Source organism: Leptinotarsa decemlineata, unplaced genomic scaffold (assembly GCF_025532065.1).
Source record: "Leptinotarsa decemlineata unplaced genomic scaffold, Ldec_3_MD MMD2_tig00026328_RagTag_RagTag, whole genome shotgun sequence".
NCBI classification, from domain to species: Eukaryota; Metazoa; Arthropoda; class Insecta; order Coleoptera; family Chrysomelidae; genus Leptinotarsa; species Leptinotarsa decemlineata.
Genome location: NW_027412688.1, coordinates 8,495,504 through 8,519,605, shown reverse-complemented (window position 1 = coordinate 8,519,605; position 24,102 = coordinate 8,495,504). Strand labels below are relative to the sequence as shown.

At 39.4% G+C, this 24,102-nt stretch overlaps 2 protein-coding genes across 2 annotated transcripts in view; one reads left to right on the top strand and one right to left on the bottom strand.

Moving 5' to 3' along the window:
• Nucleotides 1-24,102, top strand: part of LOC111506365 (uncharacterized) — a 440,916-nt gene that overhangs the window by 323,869 nt on the left and 92,945 nt on the right. The window contains 9 exon segments of the mRNA XM_074182237.1: nt 4,580-6,146; nt 9,021-9,250; nt 10,464-11,828; nt 12,125-13,981; nt 14,225-14,368; nt 16,635-17,036; nt 17,404-19,002; nt 19,181-21,939; nt 22,145-24,032. Coding sequence (XP_074038338.1) covers nt 4,580-6,146; nt 9,021-9,250; nt 10,464-11,828; nt 12,125-13,981; nt 14,225-14,368; nt 16,635-17,036; nt 17,404-19,002; nt 19,181-21,939; nt 22,145-24,032 — 11,811 coding nt within the window.
• Nucleotides 1-24,102, bottom strand: part of LOC111506367 (adult-specific cuticular protein ACP-22-like) — a 300,869-nt gene that overhangs the window by 244,928 nt on the left and 31,839 nt on the right. The gene's annotated exons all lie outside the window — the stretch shown is intronic.

Below are 24,102 nucleotides of genomic sequence, written 5' to 3'. Positions count from 1 at the left end.
ATATGAAACAATTTGGGACTTTCTACATTTTTCGTATCACTCTATATAAGCTCAAAACCAAATTGGAAAAAAAGTCATACATTCAAAATTATCTCAAATTTTCATTTTCCATAACCCAATCCATGGCCCCTACAAAATTCGAAATGAGCAGGGAAGAGTAAAATGATCCACAGTGTATTCGTAAAATTCAGGCCATATGATGATTTCCTGAGACTTCTGCAGATAGACCAAAGTATTTAAACAATTACGTTCATAATGAAATCATGTACTTATAGATAGTTCTAGATTCATTAATATTATTTCCGGAGTCCCTCAAAGCTCCCATCTGAGGCCTCTCCTCTTCAACATTTATATTAACGATATATCTAGTTGTTTCTCATCAATAATCTTGTGAAATTCTGCGAGAAAAACTCTTTATTCCTCAATCTTGAAAAATGCCACTCCATCACATTCACAAGAAACAAATATAATCACCACCACCAATATCACAGACAGCAACTAAAGAAAACATCTAAAGTCAAGGACTTAGGAGTATTATATGACTCCAAGCCATTATTTGACTCGCATTTTAACTATATTGCAAAAAAGCCAACAAAGCTCTTGAATTTCTAATCAGGAGTTGTCCCGACTTCCGTAATGCTATAACCCTGTTCATACACAAGCCATGTAAACTCTGTTCATACATTTTACATGGCTTATGTAAATAGCCAGCTCAGTTCTACTTCAGTTAATTGAAAACCCCTGTATATCTATATATTGTATATATTGAAAGACTTGAATCTATATAAGGCAAATTCTTCACCTACATCAAAAGAAAATTCTTTCATAATCTCAAAGATTCATTACAAATTAAAATACAACTCAATCTGATATCTTTGGCGGATAGACGCCAACTAGCTGATATTAAGTTCGTATATAGAATAATAAATAACTGTTTTGACGGCAGTTCTATATTGAACCAACTTTTGATTAATATACCTCTGTATAATACCAGAGGAGTATATTCAATCCAAACAAATCAAAGTAAAACTAATTACTTTTTGAATGCTCCTCTAAATAGGTGTTGGAAATCCTGCAATTCTATATCCTTCACCACGTCTCTCAAACGTTCATACAATCACCATTTTCATATCTAACTATGTTAATTTGCCCAGCACTTGATTAATAACTGTTCATAACACTATATTGCATATTATTTATGACAGTCAAATCATTTATTTTTAATTTCACCTCATCATTTGTGAATACCCTTTTTGAGTTTGTCCCGTTTAATATTCCACTGAAAATAACTAAATGATATCTCTTTTGAAATTTGTTTTTCCGTTAATCAGCTATCGCCCCTCATTTCAAGGTTATTTCGAAGACATAATTTTAAAAATGCAAAAAAGACCAATTGTCTTGGTTCCTCATGGAAGCCTTATCCATCAAGTGTCTTTTCACTTTATGAAATTTCATCTTCATAATAACAATAGTAATAATAATGATAATAATAGAAATTTTTCATATAATAGCAAAGTTGTCTATAATTTGAATATAGTAAAAGATGGTGAAGAAAGTGACAATGTTATGCATTTTTTATGGTGTCAATTTGACGCTGTTTACTGTACTCAAAAATTCCCAACACACTTTTTTTCTTTCTGAGACGTAAATAGAATTCAGGTTCTGTTACGTTTATAGAATGTCGGGAATTGACCTATCGCTCCAAAAAAAACGTATTATGGAAATGTCATTATGATTTTTAAAAAGAAAAACAGACGCCTCTTCAACGCACATAGAAAAAAATATATACCAGAAGAGGAAACAAGAAGTTTCATGCTCCTACATAAATAACAATTTTTTCCTGAAAACTAAGTGGCTTTCAAAATGCGTCAGTCTGGATAGTTCTTCGAATCAATAACCAAAATGAAAAAAACAAATCAACTGAACTCATCGTTACCGAAATAATCCAAATCCTGTAAACATAAACCGAATAGAATCTCGAGTGTTGACAATTAGTAAAAAACTCGACGTTGGATATTTTCCCATCGGTAAGGAGAGCACTCAGTATTCTTTACCCGACAGAGGTTCTGATTGGTGCAGTAAAAATAGTTGCTCCTAAAATGGAGGCTTGAAACGCGATCCAAGATCTAAAATAGTCGGTGCCCGGTCCGCGTAGCTGCTTTCTCACTGTCATTTGAAAAATGTTTCACGTGGGCAGGCACCAAGAATTTCTTCAACTCATCAGATTTTTAGATTATTCGTAACTTATAATCGACACCTACGAAATAACTTTCACAATAAGTCAAAAAAAAATGTTTGTAACCCACATAGCTTCCCTTATAATAAAGACCAACGGTTGTTGGTTGAAATCATTTATTACATTTAATGTTCCCAATAAAATACTATTTCCTACTGAGGACTTGATTTTCATTCCAATGTAAGCTGCAATAATTTTTAAACTACGTGAAAAATGGTATTTTTGGAAAAAAAATATAATTGTTTTCAGTCCTGATTTTGCTATTCACTACAAAAAATTAAGATCTAACTCATTTTTCCACCAAAACAATAACAAATAACACTCTGCTGAAAAATGGAGAACATCTAGAAAAGTACTCAGACCACAAATACATTGATTATGAAGATTTATTTGTGTTCTCACTCGATGGAATAATCAGAAAAAATTAAAGTCGGAGAGATCTCAAAAGTTCATTAAATTGCTGAAAGAAATTAAATGGCAATGAATAATGAGTATTCATAAAGATCTAGAATGAAACTTCAAGCAACTATAAATTAAAAATAAACTTGAAATTAAGAAAATCCTTATCAGAAATTCATTTATAATTCTACTATGAAATGCCATGAGAGAAAAATATAATATGATTTCACTGTTAGCTACTTCATTAGTTTGTTTTCAACTCAGCATTATACTTGAATCTTTCAAGAAAATGATCATTTCAATGAATCCCATTCTTTCATCGACTGTGACAACTTCTTGTCATGAAAATAAATGTAAAAAATTGTTAGTAATCCAACCTGAAGATGGCAAAAGGCCGAAACCAATGATTGCCGTTGTATTCGAAACGGATATAATTTCATTTCAATTCAGAACAAATTTTTCAAAAAAAAAAACAAATCCAAATTGAATTTTTCTGTTTTAGATTTTTTCCCAAGCAAATAAGAAGAAATTATGTTGTTCTTATAGAAGAATAATCTTTGAATTTCACTAGTTGGAACCATAGTCTAATATATAAAATGATTTGAAATCCCTGAAACAACTAAAAATAGAAGAATTAAAAATGAATAGCTGAAAATAACAATTATATTAAGCAAAAATAACCTGAAATGAAATAATAGTGAAATAAAATACAAGTAAAAATAGAACGATTGAACAAAAAAATAAAGAAATAAAAATGAAAATAAAAATAAAAAGTTGAGAGATTTCAAGCCACGTTAGTTCACGACGTTTCGATTGTTAGTATCTACAATCGTCTTCGGGTGATGACTGACTGACTTTTTTTTTGTTTTCAGTCCAAGTTTTTCTTCATTTTTAACGTTCCTACTACAGATTATTTCTCAAGAAAATCAAAAGAAATGTATTTGAGATTTTTTTGCAAAGAGAGGTTTTCTCCATCTTGGTACAAAAAAATGTGGGAATCTTCCAAAGAAAGAAAGAAAGCATTCAATTTCAAAGTTGATGTGTAGATCATGCATGTTACTTTCAGTATTTTTGAAACAAATACTTCAATATGAACATTTATACGAAAATCACTTTGTACAATTCAGTTTGTACTCCACACATTTGTTATGGAATTGAATCAGATGTCATCTACAGGATTCCCACACAATATAGTAAATGAAAGAGGTAAAGTTTCACTTACATGGGCCACTGTCATTCTCGCTGGTAGATATTCGACGTATTTGAGATATTTCACAACATAAGGAAAACATAAATTGTGCTGAATTTGACATAACATTCCTTACAAACCACATAGAACTAAAATTTAGATCTGAACATTTCTTTTACGTAACTTGTTAGTAGAGATGCAGAGAAAAAGGTTGGGCAATACCGATAAAATTAAAGATCGACGCATTAATTTCGTCTGCTTGTCGCTATGGCCATTTTCATTACTTTCTTGTTGAATTTATTATTTTTACCCTCAAATGGAATTTGTTCATTGTACACAGAAGCAAAAAATCAATTATCAAATAGAGTTTATCACCTGTACTTCATTAGTCTGTGGTCTACTTCATCCTGAATCAACCCATAAATAGTATACGTCGTAAGTTATTGTTTAGAAAATTTTTGAGATTGATACGCACTGGATAAATATCAATAAATAATGATTCAAAACAAATTATAGATTATATCGAACAATCAACACTTATTAGCAACAACGTAATTTTTTTTTCATTAAAAAATCATATTCAAACAGATCTATGTTACATTAACATATTCCAACAGTAAAAGAATGGACCGCCATATAATCCTATAGATTCCACCAAAATTATTGCTTGCTGGCCTTGCTTGAATAACAGACAATAATATTTACCTACAGTGAACTCGAAAGACATCAGTCATAAATTTCTTGTTCTTTTCCAGGTGGACAAATGACTCAACATCAAATCCAACAGATCCCGGGCTTCGGCCCCAACGCCCAGCCACCAGTCTTCGAGAAGGTGTTCAGCAACGCCAGATTTGCCCAAGGAGGTGTCGCAACCTTCGAAGGTCGCGTCACAGGCAAGCCTCAACCTACAGTAACCTGGACGAGAAATGGAGCACCGCTCTTGAACTCCCAGAAGCACCGACTCTCGTACAACGAATCAACCGGAGACATAACCTTTCAGATACACCAAATTGGGCCAGGTGATGAGGGCGAGTACGTATGCAACGCCAAGAACCAGTACGGAGCAGCAATATGCTCAGTTTACATTTCACCAGAGGGAATGCAGATGCCACAGAGGCAAGCGTTCTCGAATTTTGAACAAAGCACTACCTATTCTAACGGAACCACAATCACCGAAGACTTCAAAATCGACACTTTCGAATACAGACTGCTGAGGGAGGTGTCCTTCAGGGAGTCGATCACAAGAAGAACGACCTACGAAAAAGACTCGCAGATATCGACGACGATAGAAAGATCCTTGGGGCCACCAGCTCCTCCTCAAATCTCGCAGAAACCTCGCAACTCCAAACTACTGGAAGGCTCCGATGCCGTGTTCACGGCTAAACTATCGGCCAACCCCAGGCCTAGACTGACCTGGTTCAAAAACGGCCAGAGAATAACGGAGTCGCAGAAATACGAGAGCACCTTCTCGAACAACCAAGCCTCCTTGAGGGTAAAACAGGCCCAGTCTGAGGACTCGGGACACTACACTTTGTTGGCGGAGAACCCTCAAGGCTGCATAGTGTCATCTGCTTACTTAGCCATAGAACCGGTAACCACCCAGGAAGGGTTGATCCACGAGTCCACCTTCAAGCAGCAACAGACCGAAATGGAGCAAAGCGACACCAGCAAGACCTTGGCGCCTAACTTCGTCAGGGTTTGCGGGGATAGAGACGTGACCGAGGGCAAGATGACCCGCTTCGACTGTCGCGTCACTGGTCGTCCTTATCCAGACGTGACGTGGTACATAAACGGTCGACAAGTCACCGACGACCACAACCACAAGATTTTGGTCAACGAATCCGGAAACCATGCCCTGATGATCACCACCGTGAGCAGGAACGACTCAGGAGTAGTGACCTGCGTCGCCAGGAACAAGACGGGAGAAACCTCCTTCCAGTGCAACCTCAACGTCATCGAAAAGGAACAGGTAGTCGCGCCCAAGTTCGTGGAGAGATTTACCACAGTCAACGTGGCAGAAGGAGAACCAGTGTCTCTGCACGCTAGAGCTGTTGGCACGCCGGTGCCGCGAATCACTTGGCAGAAGGACGGGGCGCCCCTAGCCAGCGGGCCCGACGTTCGCATCGCGATTGACGGTGGAGCCTCTACTTTGGATATCTCGAGGGCCAAGGCCTCGGACGCAGCTTGGTACCAGTGCACCGCCCAGAATGTGGCCGGCTCCACCGCGACTCGCGCTAGATTATTCGTTCAAACACCACAAGGACCCACGCCCGAACCAAGACGCCTTTATCTTCCTAGGCCAACGAAAGTCATCGAACCTGAGTAAGTAGCCAATAATCAATATATGATGAATATATTATGAGAAAAATTATAGAATTCAATTAGGGCCAAAACATACAAGATAGATATTGGGTTGTTTCAAAAGTTTTGTCCGTTTCGATTTTATCTGTTTTTGTACCTCCATGTATCACTGTGTCGTGGTATATACTGATTGACAGATAATTTTGTTCTGTATACATACATACATATATGTCGTTTTTTGGCTAAGTTTTCTCTACGAATTCAAATTCAACCAAAGCGCTCCAAAACAGCCCGAAAAATTAAACAAGCATTTGGCAATTATAATGTTAATCAACGCACTATTCAACGTTGGTTTGCGAAATTTTGTTTCGGAGATTTCAGCCTCGAAGATGAGCTCCGAAGTGGTGATTCAGGACTCTGAGGGAAGACTGACGCATGAACAAACGGGGTGCGTAGGATGACGGAAAAACTGGGTGTCAGCTCCCATTTGGTTTTTGATGGTTTATAGTGTATTAGGAAAGTGAAATAGCTCAAAAAGGGGGTGCCCCACGATTTGAACAGTCGATAAAAATAGCCACGTTTCGGGGTCTGTTTTTGGGCAACCAAAATAATCCTTTTTTGCATCGGATCGACATGTATGATTGAAAAGTGTGTCCTCTACGACAAAAGGAGAAGTTGAATACAGTGGTTGGTGACACATAAGCTACCCAGGCACTTCCCAAAACACAAAAAAATATGGTTACTGTATGGTGGTCAGCAACTGGTGTGATTAACCAAAACTTGCTGCAACCGGCTCAAACCATCACAGCAAAGTCCTATTATGTACCATGTAAATGTACCAATCAGGGACAGGCCAAAACGGCCTTCGTCGACTTCATCGACTCCCGAGCATACACTTTTTATCGTGACGGAATTATTCGACTTGTGTTACGTTGACAAAAATGCATTGATTTGAACTGATAAAAATAAAACTTCTGAAACAACCAAATACAAAATTGAACTGAAAAATAATGAATAACAAAAACAAGGTACAAATATTCAAAAAGTTATCAAGGCACATGGTTTCACAAAATTTCTATTGAAAGGTGAATCCGGAAGCAGCCATATACATATACGTTGATACTATAAAAGCTTTCATCAAAACAAATATCTAATTACAATTTTGAAATGTTTATAATGAATTCTTGACTGCAGTTGCAAAAAGTTGTGTTGAGTGATATCAACATGATTTTTCGAAAATGTAAGTAGATTGAACCCAGCAGATCTTCCGAAGGTGAAAATCAGTTGGAAGAGCGTGATTAGAAAATGAAAATTGATGAGGGTTATATTGCCTGGTTTTTTCAACATTAGAAATCATACTTATCGCCTCTTATTGTGTTACAAGTATCTCTCTAACAGAAATAGATTTTCTCCAAGGGAGTATACCGTACCTTATAGGAGAATGGAAATAGGCATAATAGGTTGCGAAAAAAAACACAAATTTTCTCAATTGCCTCAATAAAAACAGATATTTGGATAGTATAGCTAGTAGTTAGGCCATTTTTCATCCGGCGATCAAATTATTGGAAGAATGTATTAGCTTCTGGGTTTTTTCCATATTAAAAAGAAAGTGGCGTTGAACTGTTTTGGGATTCAAGTTTTTAAATTTCAAGTACATTTTGCAGTTTTTCTCTGACCATAAAACAGATAGATCATAAACATAGAGGATACATTTATGGGACAGAAGTTGAAATAAAATGTCATGAATGAAAAATATAAACAAAAGGGACCCGAGTACAGATCCTTGTAAAACTACATTCAGTTCTCCTAGATCGATATATTGCTTTCGACTATTCAAATATTAGGTGACAAGTGAAAGAGCTTACCGTTAATCACATATATATTCATTATAGAAAGTAGTAGAAACTTATTCAAATTTGACTTTCTGCAAATGAACCTCGTAAATAGTAAGAGAGAGAGAGAGAGAGAGAGAGAGAGAGAGAGTGGGTTAATTTGTGGAAAAGTTCCTATTTCAGAAAACTATCAGATGAGATTTTCCAAATTTTATTATAGGCTGCATATCATTCACAGAAATATCAAACATATGTTTATTTTTTTTTTGTAGAAATTGTCAATCAGTAATGATCATTCAATTCATTCAATATTGATTTGATTTTCACCAATAGTCCTGAGTCCTCCCAAGTCAAAAAATTAGTTTTTTATTACGGCCCTGATGATTACCCGAAAAAAGGTATACTTACGTGTTTTATATTCCATAACAGATTCTCAAAAAATCTTTGGAACTACATTGAAAACCCAATTTTGATATAGTATAAGAGTATTAATTTGTGCACTCGACTAGTAAAACAAATTTTAGAAAATATATCATTCCAAAAATTTTTAAAGATGATCTTACTCTAAATAAGGCCTTCCAATTTTTTTTTCCATTCATATATTTGCTATAATAATGCAACAGCGGAGAGTAAGACTTTATATTAAATGCAGATATAACAACGAAAAAATTCGTACAAAGGAATTTGTGATTCAAAAAAAAATTGGTTGAAGAAATGGTGAGTTTTCATTATGATATTTTTTTACTACTATATATTATTTTTTATAAACTCCATATCATCGCATTGGTAAATTATTGTGACATCATCTGCACGTAATGTTATTGATCTACTCAAATTCGATTAGGAAACTGGGTTGATATAAATCAGAAATGAAAATAACTCAAGAACGGAACCTTGCAGCTCCCAAGTAATATGTTTCCAATACAACTACTTGTTGAACAATAATCTCACAATAAGGAATTCAAAAAACATAATCCACGGTTATCAAGTTCAGATATTGTAGGTTACCAATTCTATCTCACTGTGTTTCGAAAATTTCTTATCACAATTTTCATTATTTCAGACCCGAACCTGGTCCAGAAGTAATTTACCTTCGTCACGTTGAACGGGCCCGCCCCCACGCACCTCCCGGAGATGAGGACCGAGTTTATCCACCACCGCAGTTCATCATCCCCCTGAGAGATGCAGTTCAATTTGAGGGAGGGAAAGTACACTTCGAAGCCAGAATTGAACCAGTTGGCGACCCAACCATGCGTGTGGAATGGTTTTTGAACGGAAAACCTCTGGCTGCTAGTAAGTGTCGGATATTATAATTGAATTTGTTCTAACCTTCCAACTACGATTGGGTATCAAGTTCCATAGCAAAAAATAATTTTTTGATGTAACTCCATAAACTTTCACAACAGACATCGCAGTGATAAATCACATGTTCTCCAACAAATTTCTAAAAGTCTAGCGTGTCACATATTGAATGAACTATAACAATCACATCTGTCAGAGTTTTCAATCTATTTCCAAATATCCCCGGAAATCCTTCAGGCTGTCAATATTCCAAATACATAACAGATTTTCTATTGAATCTCCGATGTTATTTCTCTTTCCCCATATTATCGTGGATCGTGGAGTCCGATAGAGCCGTACTCTTACCATTTGAACTGATAGAAAACTCACCATACAAATTAATCGGCTTCGTTAAGGAGCTAGAATTATTTGATCGAGTGTAAATAGGTGTGAGCCACAATAAACCCTTGCGGGTTGCGATGGAGAGTCGAATAGACCCACTCACTTTGGACCCAACCTAACCTAACCCCCACGAAGGACAACATTATTGGTCAATATGCTTCGATCAATATATTGATCGTTGAGGAGATTTTGAAACATATTAATAGCATATTTATAGTAATCTATATTGAAGTGTAATGATAAAAGCTGCATTGATCAATATTTGCATCTGCCTTATTATTTATGTGAATTTCAGTTCTAATACTGTCCGTCTAGGGGTTACAGGTTAGTAGTCGAAGTTTTTTTTTCCTGAATTATTTTTATCGATTCATTTCCCAAATATTTGGAATATTAATTTTGAATTTTTTATTTTTTTAATACAATCAAAAGATTATATTTTTGTATCCGCCGGTTTTCCGTAGAACGACAGTTTCAAGTACATTGTTCACAAACATTTCTTGACTGATTATCATTTAATGTAGGATTACTGTCTCTGAACAGACTTGTTTTTTACTATATAAAATGTAAAATTATTACGAATCATTTAGACTGGATGATTTATTATAAGAGATTCACTTCTATGCAGTAGTGCCTTTTGAACAGCCAAATTTAATCAATATTTTAAAAACCCGAGCCTAGTCTCTCAAAATTCAGAATTTAAAACGAGTTTTCAATGTTAGTAATTTAACATGTATACATTCACAAATTCATCGTAACATCCACTTTTTTCATTCACACAGCCAATACCTTACATTCGCAACTTTCAACGTCATTTTTTTTGCAGGTTCCAGAGCAACGTCCATCTTCCGCTTCGGATTCATCGCCTTAGATTTAATCAGTCTCATCATGAACGACAGCGGCGAATATGTCTGCCGCGTGACGAGCGCGACGGGATGCGTCGAGTCCCGAGCACTGCTTTCCGTAAACGCCCGAGCATCGATCGAACAATCCAGCCAACATCCTGATAGCTTACAATATATCCAACAGTTGGAGGACTACTCCAAATACCAAAGAACCGACAGTCTGGAGGAGAAATCCAACCAGAAACCGCACTTCATCCGTCCGCTCCAAGACCTGGGAGAGCTGCAGGAAGGCCGAAACGCCCACTTCGAGGCGCAGCTCACTCCTGTCAGTGACCCGACCATGAAAGTGGAGTGGTACAAAGATGGCCGCCCGATAACCGCCAGTTCGCGAATCACCACCATCTTCAACTTCGGCTACGTCTCTCTTAACATCATGCACCTACGGGCCGAAGATGAAGGATCGTACACTGTGCGGGCAGTAAACCACTTAGGAGAAGCTATCAGCACATCGAACATCAGAGTGTTCGCTAGGTCCACAGTCACCGGAGACCTTGGCATCCCCGAGCAGCAAAAATACATTGAAGAAGTCGAGAGGCTGGAAGCCTATCAGCATCAGCAACACCAAAAGTACGTGTTGGAGTCGCCGGAGAGCACCCAGCCTCCGGTGTTCAAGACTCCGATCAAGGACCAGAACGAAATTAGGGAAGGCGGTTTCGCACACTTCGAAGCTCGCTTGGAACCCGTGGGAGACTCCACGCTCCGAGTTGAGTGGTTGAAGGACGGCCGCCCGGTGGAAGCTAGCTCCAGAATCACGAGCTTCTTCAACTTCGGCTACGTCGCGCTCACCATCAAAGACGTCACCGTTCACGACGTTGGACACTACATCTGCCGGGCCTACAACGCTATGGGACAAGCCACTACAACCGCGCAGCTCAGCGTGGTCAGCAAGAAGGATATTATTTTCGATTCACAACACCCAGGAGGGTTGGAGAAAATTCAACACCTGGAAGACTCAAGTCGCTTCAGCCGCACCTCCAAGGAGGAGGTGACGGTCACACAGAAACCCAGGTTTTTGGGACCACTCAAGGGCACGAACAAGATCGTGGAGGGACAGAGGGCTCATTTCGAGGCCAGGGTCGAACCCCAAAACGACATGACCCTCAAGATCGAATGGTACTTCAACGGAAAGCCCATCCAGTCCGCTAATAGGATCCAAACGTATCACGATTTTGGATATGTTGCTCTTGACATTCTTAGCGTCAGAGAAGAGGACGCTGGAACGTATACAGTCGTTGCGAGAAATGCTTTGGGAGAAGCGCAACTTTCAGCTAGTATGATTGTAGAAAGTAAGTACATTACCTAATAAATAGCAGTTTATGCTTGAGGAAGCTATTGTCACGGTTTCTGTAAAACCCTTTATAGTGAAAATCATACAATAAACTGTATTAACTAGTTTTTTAATAAAATACGAGTGAATCAATTAGTAAGCTGTTTATGTGAAAAACTTGATATAGTAATTAGAATACTTCAAATCTGTCAGTTTAATGTGAGCGAAATCAATTTAAGGAAACAATCTCAAAAGGCAAATAAGAGTTTTTGTGTACTCCTTTCAGATCAATTAAGTAAACTACCTTTTTTTCAGCACGTGCTAGTATCGACACAAGAAGCATGCACCGCAACGCATATGACAAAACGAAACACATCGAAGAGTCCAAATTCGTCGAGCCTCAATATGACATCGAAGAGCTCTGTAAATCCAAACCAATCTTTGTAGTACCACTCTCAGACCCAGCACCGGTGTCTGAGGGTAAAAACATCCACTTAGAGTGTCGCTTGGAACCCATGGGCGATCCTACCATGCGCGTAGAATGGTTCCACAACGGCAGATCCGTGACAGTGGGTTCCAGGTTTAGAACCTACAACGATTTTGGCTTCGTAGCATTAGATATTATCCACGCCACTGCTTTGGATTCAGGCGAATACACTGTAAGGGCTGTGAATCAGTTGGGATCTGCGCACACGTCAGCTTGCGTGAGGGTCATCGGACGATCAGATATCATCACCGACACCCAGCATGAACAATCATTGGATCAGATCCAGCAGCTTGAAGATTCATCACGTTACCGCAAGCATGTGACCGAAGATGTTACCGTTCTTCAAGCTCCACAATTCACGAGGTCTCTGCACAACATCGAAACGGTTGAAGGAACAAATGTCCACATGGAGTGCCGTCTTCAACCAGTTGGGGATCCAACCATGAGAGTTGATTGGTTCGTTAACGGGGTTCCAGTTAAAACTGGTCATCGTTTCAGACCCGCTTACGACTTTGACTATGTTGCTTTAGATCTTCTCAGTGTTTACCCAGTCGATTCAGGAATATACACTTGTCAAGCCAGCAACCAGCTGGGCGAAGCTGTTACTTCTTGCTCGGTAAAGGTGATCGCTAAGAAAGATCTATTGTTTGAGACGCAGCACCCAGCTGGTTTGGAGAAAATCCAGTACCTAGAGGACTCCTCGCGTTATAAGCGCACTGAGTTCGTAGACGAACAAGTTACAGTGAAGCCCAAGTTCGTAACCAAACCGAAGAACTTGGATAACATGGTCGAAGGTAAACACGCCCACTTCGAATGCAAGATAGAGCCGGTTACTGACCCCAATTTGAAGGTCGAATGGTACAAGAACGGCCGCCCTGTTACAATCGGACACAGATTCCGCCCGATACATGACTTTGGTTATGTAGCACTGGACATCGTAGATCTAATCGCTGAAGATTCCGGCACTTACACTTGCCGCGCTACAAACTTCGTAGGAACAGACGAAATCAGCTGTACTTTGAAATGCAGACAGTCTGGACAAATCATCACGTCCACTCAAAATGAAACAGGCTTGCAGCAAATCCAACACCTAGAAGATCGCTCGAGATACCAGAGAAGGGAAGATGTAGAAGAGATCACAACGCAGGCGCCAATCTTCACAACATCCCTCAAGAACGTTGATATCAAAGAAGGTCAAAGGGCACACTTTGAATGTAGACTTATCCCTGTATCGGACTCTACCATGAAGGTAGAATGGTTCCATAACGGACAACCCCTCAAGTCTGGTTCAAGGTTCACCGAAACTAATAACTTCGGCTTCGTAGCATTGGATATCTTATACACCTACCCAGAAGACTCCGGCACTTACACATGCAGAGCAACCAACGCTCTTGGTGAAGCAGTTACCTCAGCTGTTTGTAATGTTCAGTCCAAGAAGTCCATATATCTTGAATCCGTGCACGAAGGTGCTCTGGAACGTTTAACGGAACTGGAAGATTCTTCCAGGTATCAGCGTAAGACCGTACAGGAAGAAACTATCAGCCAAGCGCCTTGTTTCACGATGCCGATCAGAGACTTGAGAGTGGCAGAGAATCAAGCTGCTCATTTCGAAGCCCGGCTCATTCCAGTTGGTGACTCACATTTGAAAGTGGAATGGTTGAGAAATGGAGTACCAATTCAAGCGTGTAAGTATACTTTTCGGCAATATTCAGTAATAGAGTTTGTAAAATGAAATAATCCCACATTTCTATCAAAATTATCTCACCTCTATTTTACGAACAGAATTCTCCTAAAAATCGTTCAAGGCGGGTTAATCTACATGAAGAAGCCAGTCCAAAAAAAATCGATCCTATTATTTATTTGCCTTTGTGTCATTCCAGAAGCACGTTTATATTCCGAAAAAAATTATAAATTCATTAATTTTTCAGCAAATCGTATGACAACAATGCACGATTTTGGATACGTGGCTTTGAATATGAAGTACGTCAATCCTGAAGATTCTGGAACCTACACTTGTAGAGCAGTCAACGATTTGGGAGAAGCCGTAACTTCAGCAACGTTATTCGTACAATGTAAGTATTGACAATATTTTCTTTGTCTTAGTATGAAGTTTCTTTAAACAATCAGATTTTGTTTATCTCTAATGAAACAATAAAAAAACAAACACGAATCACGTACCGGAATTAACATATACGCTCGAAAGGAAATTTTTTGAGTTGAAACGACATGTTAAGTAGGTTTACTGGAATGCTGCAGGAAAAAATAGATACAGAATGCTGAAATATTAAAAAAAAGTGAAAACTTCAGTAAGAATGAATAACAATAATACTACCGTGAAATTGATGGAGATGATAAGTAGTCAAAGTAGGTAATACTTTAAGTAAATATGAAGTAATGAAGTTTGGGGTACCTTAGGGCACCATACTTGGTCCAATTCTTTTCACAGTATATCTCAATAACCTGTTTAATCTCCACACTGATGGGACAATTATAAACTATGCAGACGACACAGCAGTTTTTTATGAAGCCGAAAACTGGAACTCGCTCATCACTAAAGCACAAAATGATTTTAAAACAATCATTGACTGGCTCAATTTCAAATTATTGACTCTATAAATTTTTCTTAAACAAAATATTTAGCCTTTTCAGTGAATAACAAAAACTTACCCAGTCTTCAACCCCTTGAAATCAGAGGTGAAAACAGCATCGTGAAAATCACACAAGCTACAGAAATAGAATATCTCGATGTGATGATAGACAATCATTTAAACTTACACATTAGGAAATTGGTGCAAAAAATTAGAACCCTTTTGTCTAAATTCAAATATTTAAGAAACATTCTCGAAGAAAAACATCTCTTAATGCTGTAATACGCATTAGTGGAATCCCAAATGAGATATGGCATAATAGCTTGGGGAGAGGCATATAATAACATTATAAAAAATGTTGCAATAATTCAAAAATGAATTTTGAAAATAATATTCAGAAAACCAATTACCTACCCATCAGATGACATTTACAAGCTTGGCAATATATTAGATGTGAAACAAATATTTCATTTAACATTTGCTGTTGACCAGAAAAAAAATCAGAGCAAAATATTTCTAGATTATTCCTACTCCATAAGGTCAAAAAAATTTAACATTTTAGTTCCACATGTGACTAAAACTATATCCCAGAGATCTAGCATGTTTCTTGGGCCAAAGATATACAACGATCTACCAAATGAACTGAAACAACTAAACTCATTATCTCTGTTCAAGAAGAAGCTGAAATTATGGCTGACTTTAAAATCAAGAATTTTAACACATCGATTAGTCGATATAAAAAATACATACTATGATTAATATTAAGTTAAGGCTATTTAAAATAATTTCTTTCACACACTCGTCAGATTTTTCTGTAAAAATCTGAGGCATGCCATTATCATATCAACACAAGTTATACTTTCTTGATTTTGATGATCGTGCTTACCCCATATTTCATGATTAATTTATGACGTAAATAAAACGTTTAAAACGATTCTTTTGTACTAATTATCCTTACTTCACAACAAATTATAGTTACAATTCATATATTCTGCTGAATACTCTCAATCTTATCGTTATGATGTCCTCATTAGTAATTTTATTTTTATGAAATTTTTGGTATTATTATTTAGTATTATTTCCTTGAAAAAAAATTATTTAGTTTACACTTGTCTTGAGCCATTTTTGTTCCAACTTTCGTCTACTGCTCTTTTTATAATTAGGCTATATCCAAAACTCTCAAGCTAGTTGAAAACACATTCTCTTGGTTAAACTATAATCTCATTTTTCCCCTTGTTTTCTTTTCCATTAATTTGACTGTATTACATTTGATTCGTCAAAATCACACCAGAATAATATGTCACCACACACAAGCTGATAATATCAGCTTCGGTGGATTTTTTGTTTATTCTAAGCCTCATATTACTAAGTTTTTTTATTAAACATTTGATTTTGTAACAATAGAAGGTCTGTATTTTTTTTCGCTATTTATGAATAAACATTATTATTATTTTTTACTTATTGAGCAATTACTTATTGAGGCATTAAAAAAAAACAGAATAAACCGGTAGATATTGATCATATCCTTCCATCAAAATTGTAATATTTAGCAGTTAGATAAGAGTATTTGTAATTCAGATATTCATTGCGATAGTCAAGTCGAATGTATGATCTACTTTAAGAAATATCTGACAATTTCCATGCATAAGCCCGTGAACAAAATGAATTCTTGTCATTGAAATCAATTCAAGATATAATATGATTGCCACATTCTATCAGATCTTATGACTACATCAATAATTTTTTTTAGCCAAAGCATCGCTTCAACTTGAGTCCCAGCACGAAGGTGCCCTCCAGAAATTGCGCCAACTAGAAGATTCGTCTAAATATCAACGCCGAGAAGAAGAAGATATCACCGTGACCCAAGCGCCTATTTTCACAACAAAACTCAACGGGCCGGCCGAACTGGTGGAAGGTCAAAGCGCCCACTACGAATGCAGAATCGAACCCTACCCCGACTCTAACCTCAAAGTCGAATGGTTCCACAACGGAAAACCATTGACGACCGGTCACAGATTCCGAACTGCGTACGACTTTGGTTTTGCCAGTTTGGATGTCCTTACCGCATATGCCGAAGATTCTGGGGAGTACACCTGTAAGGCGACCAACAAGATTGGGCAAGCAACATCCTCGGTAGTAACCAATGTCAAATGTAAGTATCCAAGGTATTCTTGGGTTGGGGTTCACAATAAAACAATGGAATGTTTTACTTACTTCACCAATTCAGTATAAGCTTAGCATATAAGGTAAGGTAGGTGTCCTGTTTAGATTAGTCTTAATGAATCAACTTGTTAAGAAGTAACTCTGTACAAAGATGTGTAGATCATGTAAATACGTAACTTTCAGGCACAAACTGGAAGGAAAAACCCCTCCAAAAATTAGTCACTCCTGAAAATATAACCCTTTCAATTTAAAAAATGTACTTTTATTTTGGCATTCTCTACAAATTTAAATTCCCTCAGAATTCTTTGATATAGTGGAAGCAGATATGGCCACTTGAACCTTTTTTTCTTTTTCAGCAAAAGCATCTATTATCCGTGAAACTCAACATGAGGGAGCCCTCCAAAAGATACATCATCTCGAAGATGACTCTAAATACAAACGCGTATCGACCGAAGATGCTGTCATTCTGGAAAAACCACAATTCGGACGGGGTCTCAAAAACATAGAAAACCTGCCAGAGGGTTCAAGCGCGCACTTGGAAGCTACTCTTACTCCCGTCAACGATCCCACTATGAGGGTGGAATGGTACTGCAATGGTAGACCAATTCAAACAGGACACAGATTCAAAACCACCTACGACTTCGGATATGTCGCACTGGATATTTTGTACGCATATGCCGAAGACACCGGAACCTACATGTGCAAAGCAAGGAACGCAGTTGGTGAAGCTGTCACTACAGCGTCTGTGTCAGTCGTTGCCAAGTCTGGATTGTATCTAGACACTCTTGATGAACAACGCCTCACCAAAATACGACAGCTTGAAAGTTACGAGAGACCAAAGAAGGAAGAAATCGAAGCTCAACCTCAAAGACCGGTGTTCCTCACTCCACTCACAAGTTTGGAAAACCTGAAGGAAGGAGAACATGCTCACTTAGAATGCAGAGTTGAACCTATTAACGACGCCAACTTGAAAATCGAATGGTTCGTCAATGGAGTCAAGTTGAGAGCCGGACACAGATTTAGAACAACTCATGACTTCGGCTATGTTGCGCTTGACATCCTGTACGCCTATCCAGAAGACAGCGGCACCTACATGTGCAAAGCTACGAACCTAGTTGGCGAAGCCGTCAATACCTGCACTATCAAAGTAGGAACGAGAAAAAGCATTCTACTAGACACACACCATCCAGAGGGTCTGGAAAAAATCAGGGAATTAGAAGCTCAAGGCCACCCAGCTAGGCTAGAGATTGAAGAGCCTGAAGCAACACCTCCAAGATTCGTTACCGAATTACGCGGAACGACAGAAATATATGAAGGACAAACCGCTCATTTCGAAGCACAAGTTCAACCAATTCACGATCCTAACTTGAGAATCGAATTCTACCACAATGGAAAACCTCTGCCGTCGGCTTCACGTTTTCACATAACTTTCGACTTTGGCTACATTGCCTTAGACATCGGTCATGCTGTGCCGGAAGACGCTGGCGAATACTCGGTCAAGGCCATCAATAATCTTGGACAGTGCGTTTCTTCTATAAAGCTCAAAGTAATCGCTAAGAGCAACATCGTCCTGGAATCGCAAAGACCTGAAGGGCTAGAGAAAATTAGACAGCTAGAAGAACAGCAGCCTTACAAACGACCAGAACACGAAGAAGCTGTAACTAGGCAAAGGCCAGTTTTCACACAACCGTTGCAAAACATTGACTCCATCAACGAAGGACAGACGGCTCATTTCGAATGCCGTCTCATACCGGTTGGCGATCCAACCCTGAAAGTAGAATGGTTCAGGAACGAAAAACCTCTAGAAGACAGCTCTCGCATAACCAAAGTACATGACTTTGGGTTTGTCTCGTTGGATATCACCCATGTTAGAGACGAGGATGAGGGAGTGTATATCTGCAGAGCTACCAATCCGCTTGGAGAAGCTGTCACGACTGCATCTATGAAAATTAGAAGTGAGTAATTTTTCATCACAATATTCAGTTCTTTGAATAACCATAAAAATAAATTGATGTTCATCTTTCCCAAACTGAATTACTAACATCAACCTACCAGAATAAACTTCAACATAATTCATAAATACTACGTCCCTGAATATTTTTCAGTTGGATTCACTATAATTTTCAATTTCAGCCAAAGCAAGCATCCAATTGGAGTCACAACACCCCGAAGCTCAACGTAGAATTGCGCAGTTGGAGCAGCCACTAGCACCAAAACCAGACGAACCGGAGCGTGAATTTGAGAAACCAATCTTTACCCAATTGCTAACCGGCCCAACTGAACTGTGGGAAGGCCAACATGCCCACTTCGAAGCTAGAGTAGTACCGGTTGGTGATCCCAACTTACGATTCGAGTGGTACGTCAATGGTGTTGAACTTAAACTTGGATCAAGATTCAAAGTAACCCATGACTTCGGATTCGTCACTTTAGACATATTATCCACAGTAAAGGAAGACTCTGGAGTATATATGTGCAAAGCCATCAATAAATCCGGTGAAGCCGTTTCATCAATATCGATGAAAGTGAAACCCAAATCCAACATTATAGGAGAACCTCTACAACCTGACGCTTGGCAAAAAATTCAGCTGCGAGAAGCTGAGATGAATAAAGTACCAGAAATGTTCGTAGATACCACTCCTCAACAACCGCCTGTATTCACCACTCACTTGAAGAGCTACGATAATCTGATCGAAGGTCAGCATGTCTACTTAGAAGCTCAGGTAGAGCCAAGGGCCGATCCAAATCTGCGTATTGAATGGTTCAAGAACGGTATTTCGCTGGCTACAGGTACACGTCTTCGTAGTACATTCGATTTTGGCTTGGTAACCTTATCCATCAACGGCCTTAGAGACGATGATTCAGCAATATACACCTGTAAAGCTACCAACAAACTGGGCGAAGCTATTTCCACTTGTTCACTGAAAATTGAAGATCGTCACTGGCTCTTAGGTCAGACACTACACCCAGAAGCTTTACCAAAACTAGAAGCCCTAGAAAAACCACATGAGCCAAGACCTGATGCTCCAGAGATAGTATATGAGCTGCCAATTTTCATTACTCATCTCAACAACGTCGAGTGTACTGAGGGCGACAATGTCCACTTCGAATGCAACGTTGAACCATCCAAAGACCCCACCCTTAAAATAGAATGGTTTGTCAATGGCAAGCCTCTACCAAGTGGAGCAAAATACAAGACCACCTATGACTTTGGTTACGTGGCCTTGGACATCACCCATTCCTATGAAGAAGACTCCGGTATCTATACATGCAAAGCTACCAACACTAAAGGTTCAGCCACAACATCGGGATCATTACGATGCACTGCTAAACAAAGTATCTACTTAGATACACAACATCCTCAAGGAAAGGCAGGTTTAGAAGCTGTCGAAGATGTTGAGCAAGCTATTGCTGATAAGTATAAGCGCCAAACATCGGCTCCTGAGAAGGAATTTGGTAAACCCATTTGGGTTGTACCTCTCAATCCTGAGTTCAGACTCGTAGAAGGACAGGCTTTACATCTAGAAGGTACCGTAGAACCCAAAGAAGATTCCAACCTGAAGATCGAGTGGTTCTTTAACGGAAAATCGTTGGAACATGGAAGCAGATTCAAACTAACCAAAGACTTCGGTTTCGTCACATTAGATGTGACAGATGTGTATGAGAGAGACCAAGGTATATACACTTGTAAAGCTTATAACAAATCTGGAGAAGCCTTCACATCAACAACTATCTACTGCACGAGCAAGTCGAACTTGATTGAGCGCACTCAGCATCCTAAGGGCCAAGAAGGTTTAGAGAAGATTCAGGATCTCGAAGATTCTCTTCACAGACCCGAAATGCCGCTAGCTGAATCTGAGGAAGGTCATGCACCTGTTTTCACTTCTGAATTTACCAACCTGAACAACTTGAGTGAGGGTGAAATTGCCCACTTCGAGGCAGGCCTCACCCCCATTGGAGACCAAACAATGACTGTTGAGTGGTTCTACAACGGTAAAACTATCGAAGCATCTCACAGGTTTAGAACAGTTCACGCCTTTGGAATGGTTGTTCTCGAAGTACTAGGAACTAAGATTGAAGATTCTGGGACTTACACTTGCAAGGCCACCAACAAGTGGGGAGTAGCTGAACAAAGCGTTACTCTTGAATGCGTGGAACGTTACTCTGGACAGAAACCAAAGTTCACCACACAGATCCAAGACATCGTGGGACTCAAAGACGGACAATCCGCCCACTTCGAATGTACCTTAGTACCGGTCAACGACCCCAATCTGAAAGTAGAGTGGTACCATAATGGCCAGCCTATTCTCCAGTCATCCCGCATAAAAACCGTATCCGACTTCGGTTTTGTCGTCATGGACATATCGTACATTCAGAGCCATGATTCCGGAGAGTACGTCTGTAGAGCGTACAATAAATTTGGGGAAGATTTTACCAGAGCTACTATTTCCGCTCACGGAAAAGGTGGAGTTTTCACCGATAGCTTGCAGCCAGAATCGCTCGCTAAAATTAGAGAGTTGGAGAGCCTCCAAGGCCAACAAGCTCAAGTTCCTTCCACTCCGATAACCGAGCCACCAAAATTCATAACTCAGATTCAAGATGTCACGAAGCTCGTTGAGGGACAGAGCGCTCACTTCGAAGCCAGGCTCACACCAGTCACAGATCCAGATCTGGTGGTAGAATGGTACTACAATGGCAAAAAATTACCACACGGCCACAGGTACCGTACCTTCCACGACTTTGGCATTGTCATCCTGGATATTTTGTACTGTTACGAAGAGAACTCTGGCGAGTACGAATGCAGAGCTTACAATAAACATGGTAGTGACTCCACCAAGGCTGTTCTGAAATGCGTCTCGAAAACGAATTTGATCTTGGACTCGCAACTGCCGCGGGTAAGTTCATTCTAATATTTCTGTAGAAAAATCTCTTAGAGGTGCATTACACGTATTTCATTAAAACATATCCTTCCCTTTGGAAGTGAAAACACATTATCAACTTCCAGAAAATGAAAAACATAATTGAAAGTTTCACCAAATCAGTGAAATAGATTAAAAAATCCTTTTAATACAAATTTTCATTGATTTCTTATTCTAACAGGGCATGGAAGGAGGGTTAGAGAAAATACAAAACTTGGAAGACTCCCTAATCCGCACCCGAGACGAAAAAGAAGAAGTTCAGAAAGGACGAGCTCCTGTATTTACAGTACCACTCGCCAACATCGACAGCCTTCGCGAAGGTGAAAACGCTCACTTCGAAGCGCGACTGATCCCAACCGACGACCCCAAACTGAAGGTTGAATGGTTCTGGAATGGAAAACCGCTAAGAACTGGTTCCAGATTCCGTACGTTCTGCGATTTCGGATTCGTTATCCTCGAAATTTCACCCGTCTATCCAGAAGACTCCGGGGAATATTCCTGCCGAGCTTTCAACGAATATGGAGAAGCAGTAACAACAGCTTCGATGAAAGTATCCGGTAAAAGGAGTATTATCTTGGAATCTCAGCTACCCAAGGGAATGGAGGGAACTATCGATAAAATAGCGGAACTTGAAGGACTTGGAGCTGCACCGTCTCAACTCACACCTGATGATGATACTGGTCGACCACCCGAGTTCATTACGTCTCCATCAGATTTGGCGCTCAATGAAAATGGTCTAGCACATTTCGAATGCAGGCTCATTCCAGTCAATGATCAGAGCATGCGTGTGGAATGGTTCCACAACGGCAAACCTCTATGGGCAGGTTCCAGAATAAAAACCATCAACGACTTTGGCTTTGTTATACTAGAAGTTTCAGGAGTCTATCAGAGAGATTCCGGTCTATATACCTGCAAGGCCACTAACCGACATGGTGAAGCCTCTGTATCTTGCCAGTTGCAAGTGAGAGGGCGACAGGGCATCATTATGGAGCCCCAGCTACCATCGAACTTCCGCACTGGCACAGAAAGTATACAAAAATTAGAAGAACAGCTGTACAAGAGAGAAGAAATAACGACGGAGGAGGAAAAACCCAACCCACCTCGGTTCATCGTCGAAATCAAGGATAATGTTGATGTTCCCGAAGGCAGTCCGATCCACTTCGACTGCAGGGTCGAGCCCACGAATGACTCCACAATGCGTATAGACTGGTTCCATAATGGCAGACCATTCGCCACCGGTTCCAGAGTACATCAGATAAACGACTTTGGCTTCATTTCACTCGATATCGATTACACATATACAAGAGATGCCGGTGAGTACATCTGCAGAGCCACCAACAAATGGGGATCGGCCACAACTAAAGCTATGGTTACATCTAAAACCAAGAAAAACATTGACACTGACAGTCAACTACCTTCTGGTATGAGCGCTGAGAAGTTGAAAGAGTTAGAGAAAGGACCTGTGTCCCAAGCTCCTGAAAAGGACAAGACATTCTCACCACCCAAATTCATCACACAAATACAGTCCTCGACTGTCGAAGAATCCGAATCGGTAAGGTTCGAATGTCGTGTAGAGCCTAAAGACGATCCTAAGTTATGCATTGAATGGTACAGAAATGGCAAATTACTACCATCTGGTCATCGTTATAGAACGGTTTATGATCTGGGTTTCGTCTCCCTCGATATCCTGTACGTCTACTCTGAAGATTCCGGAGAGTACGTCTGCAGAGCTGTCAACGACTATGGTGAAGATTTCACTAAGGCAAATATCTCATGCAAAAAACTACCGAATATCATTCTACAGAATCAGGTACCAAAGGGAATGAAGAGGTCCGAGACCCTCATGCAAATGGAAGCCGCTATTAAGAAGTACACTTCGGAAGTTTACCTCACCGAAGATGATCTGTACGATGTGGATAAGAAACAGCCTCCTAGGTTTGTCACTCAAATTAAAGATCAAACCGATTTAGTCGAAATGAACACCACCAAGTTCGAATGTCAATTGGCTCCTGTTGGCGACCCTAACATGAAGGTGGAATGGTTCCTGAATGGAAAGCCACTTCCTCACAGTAAGTATCTAAAGCAAGAGTAGAAAGTGCATATTAACGAAGATATCATACTAATTTCAATTCCATTTCA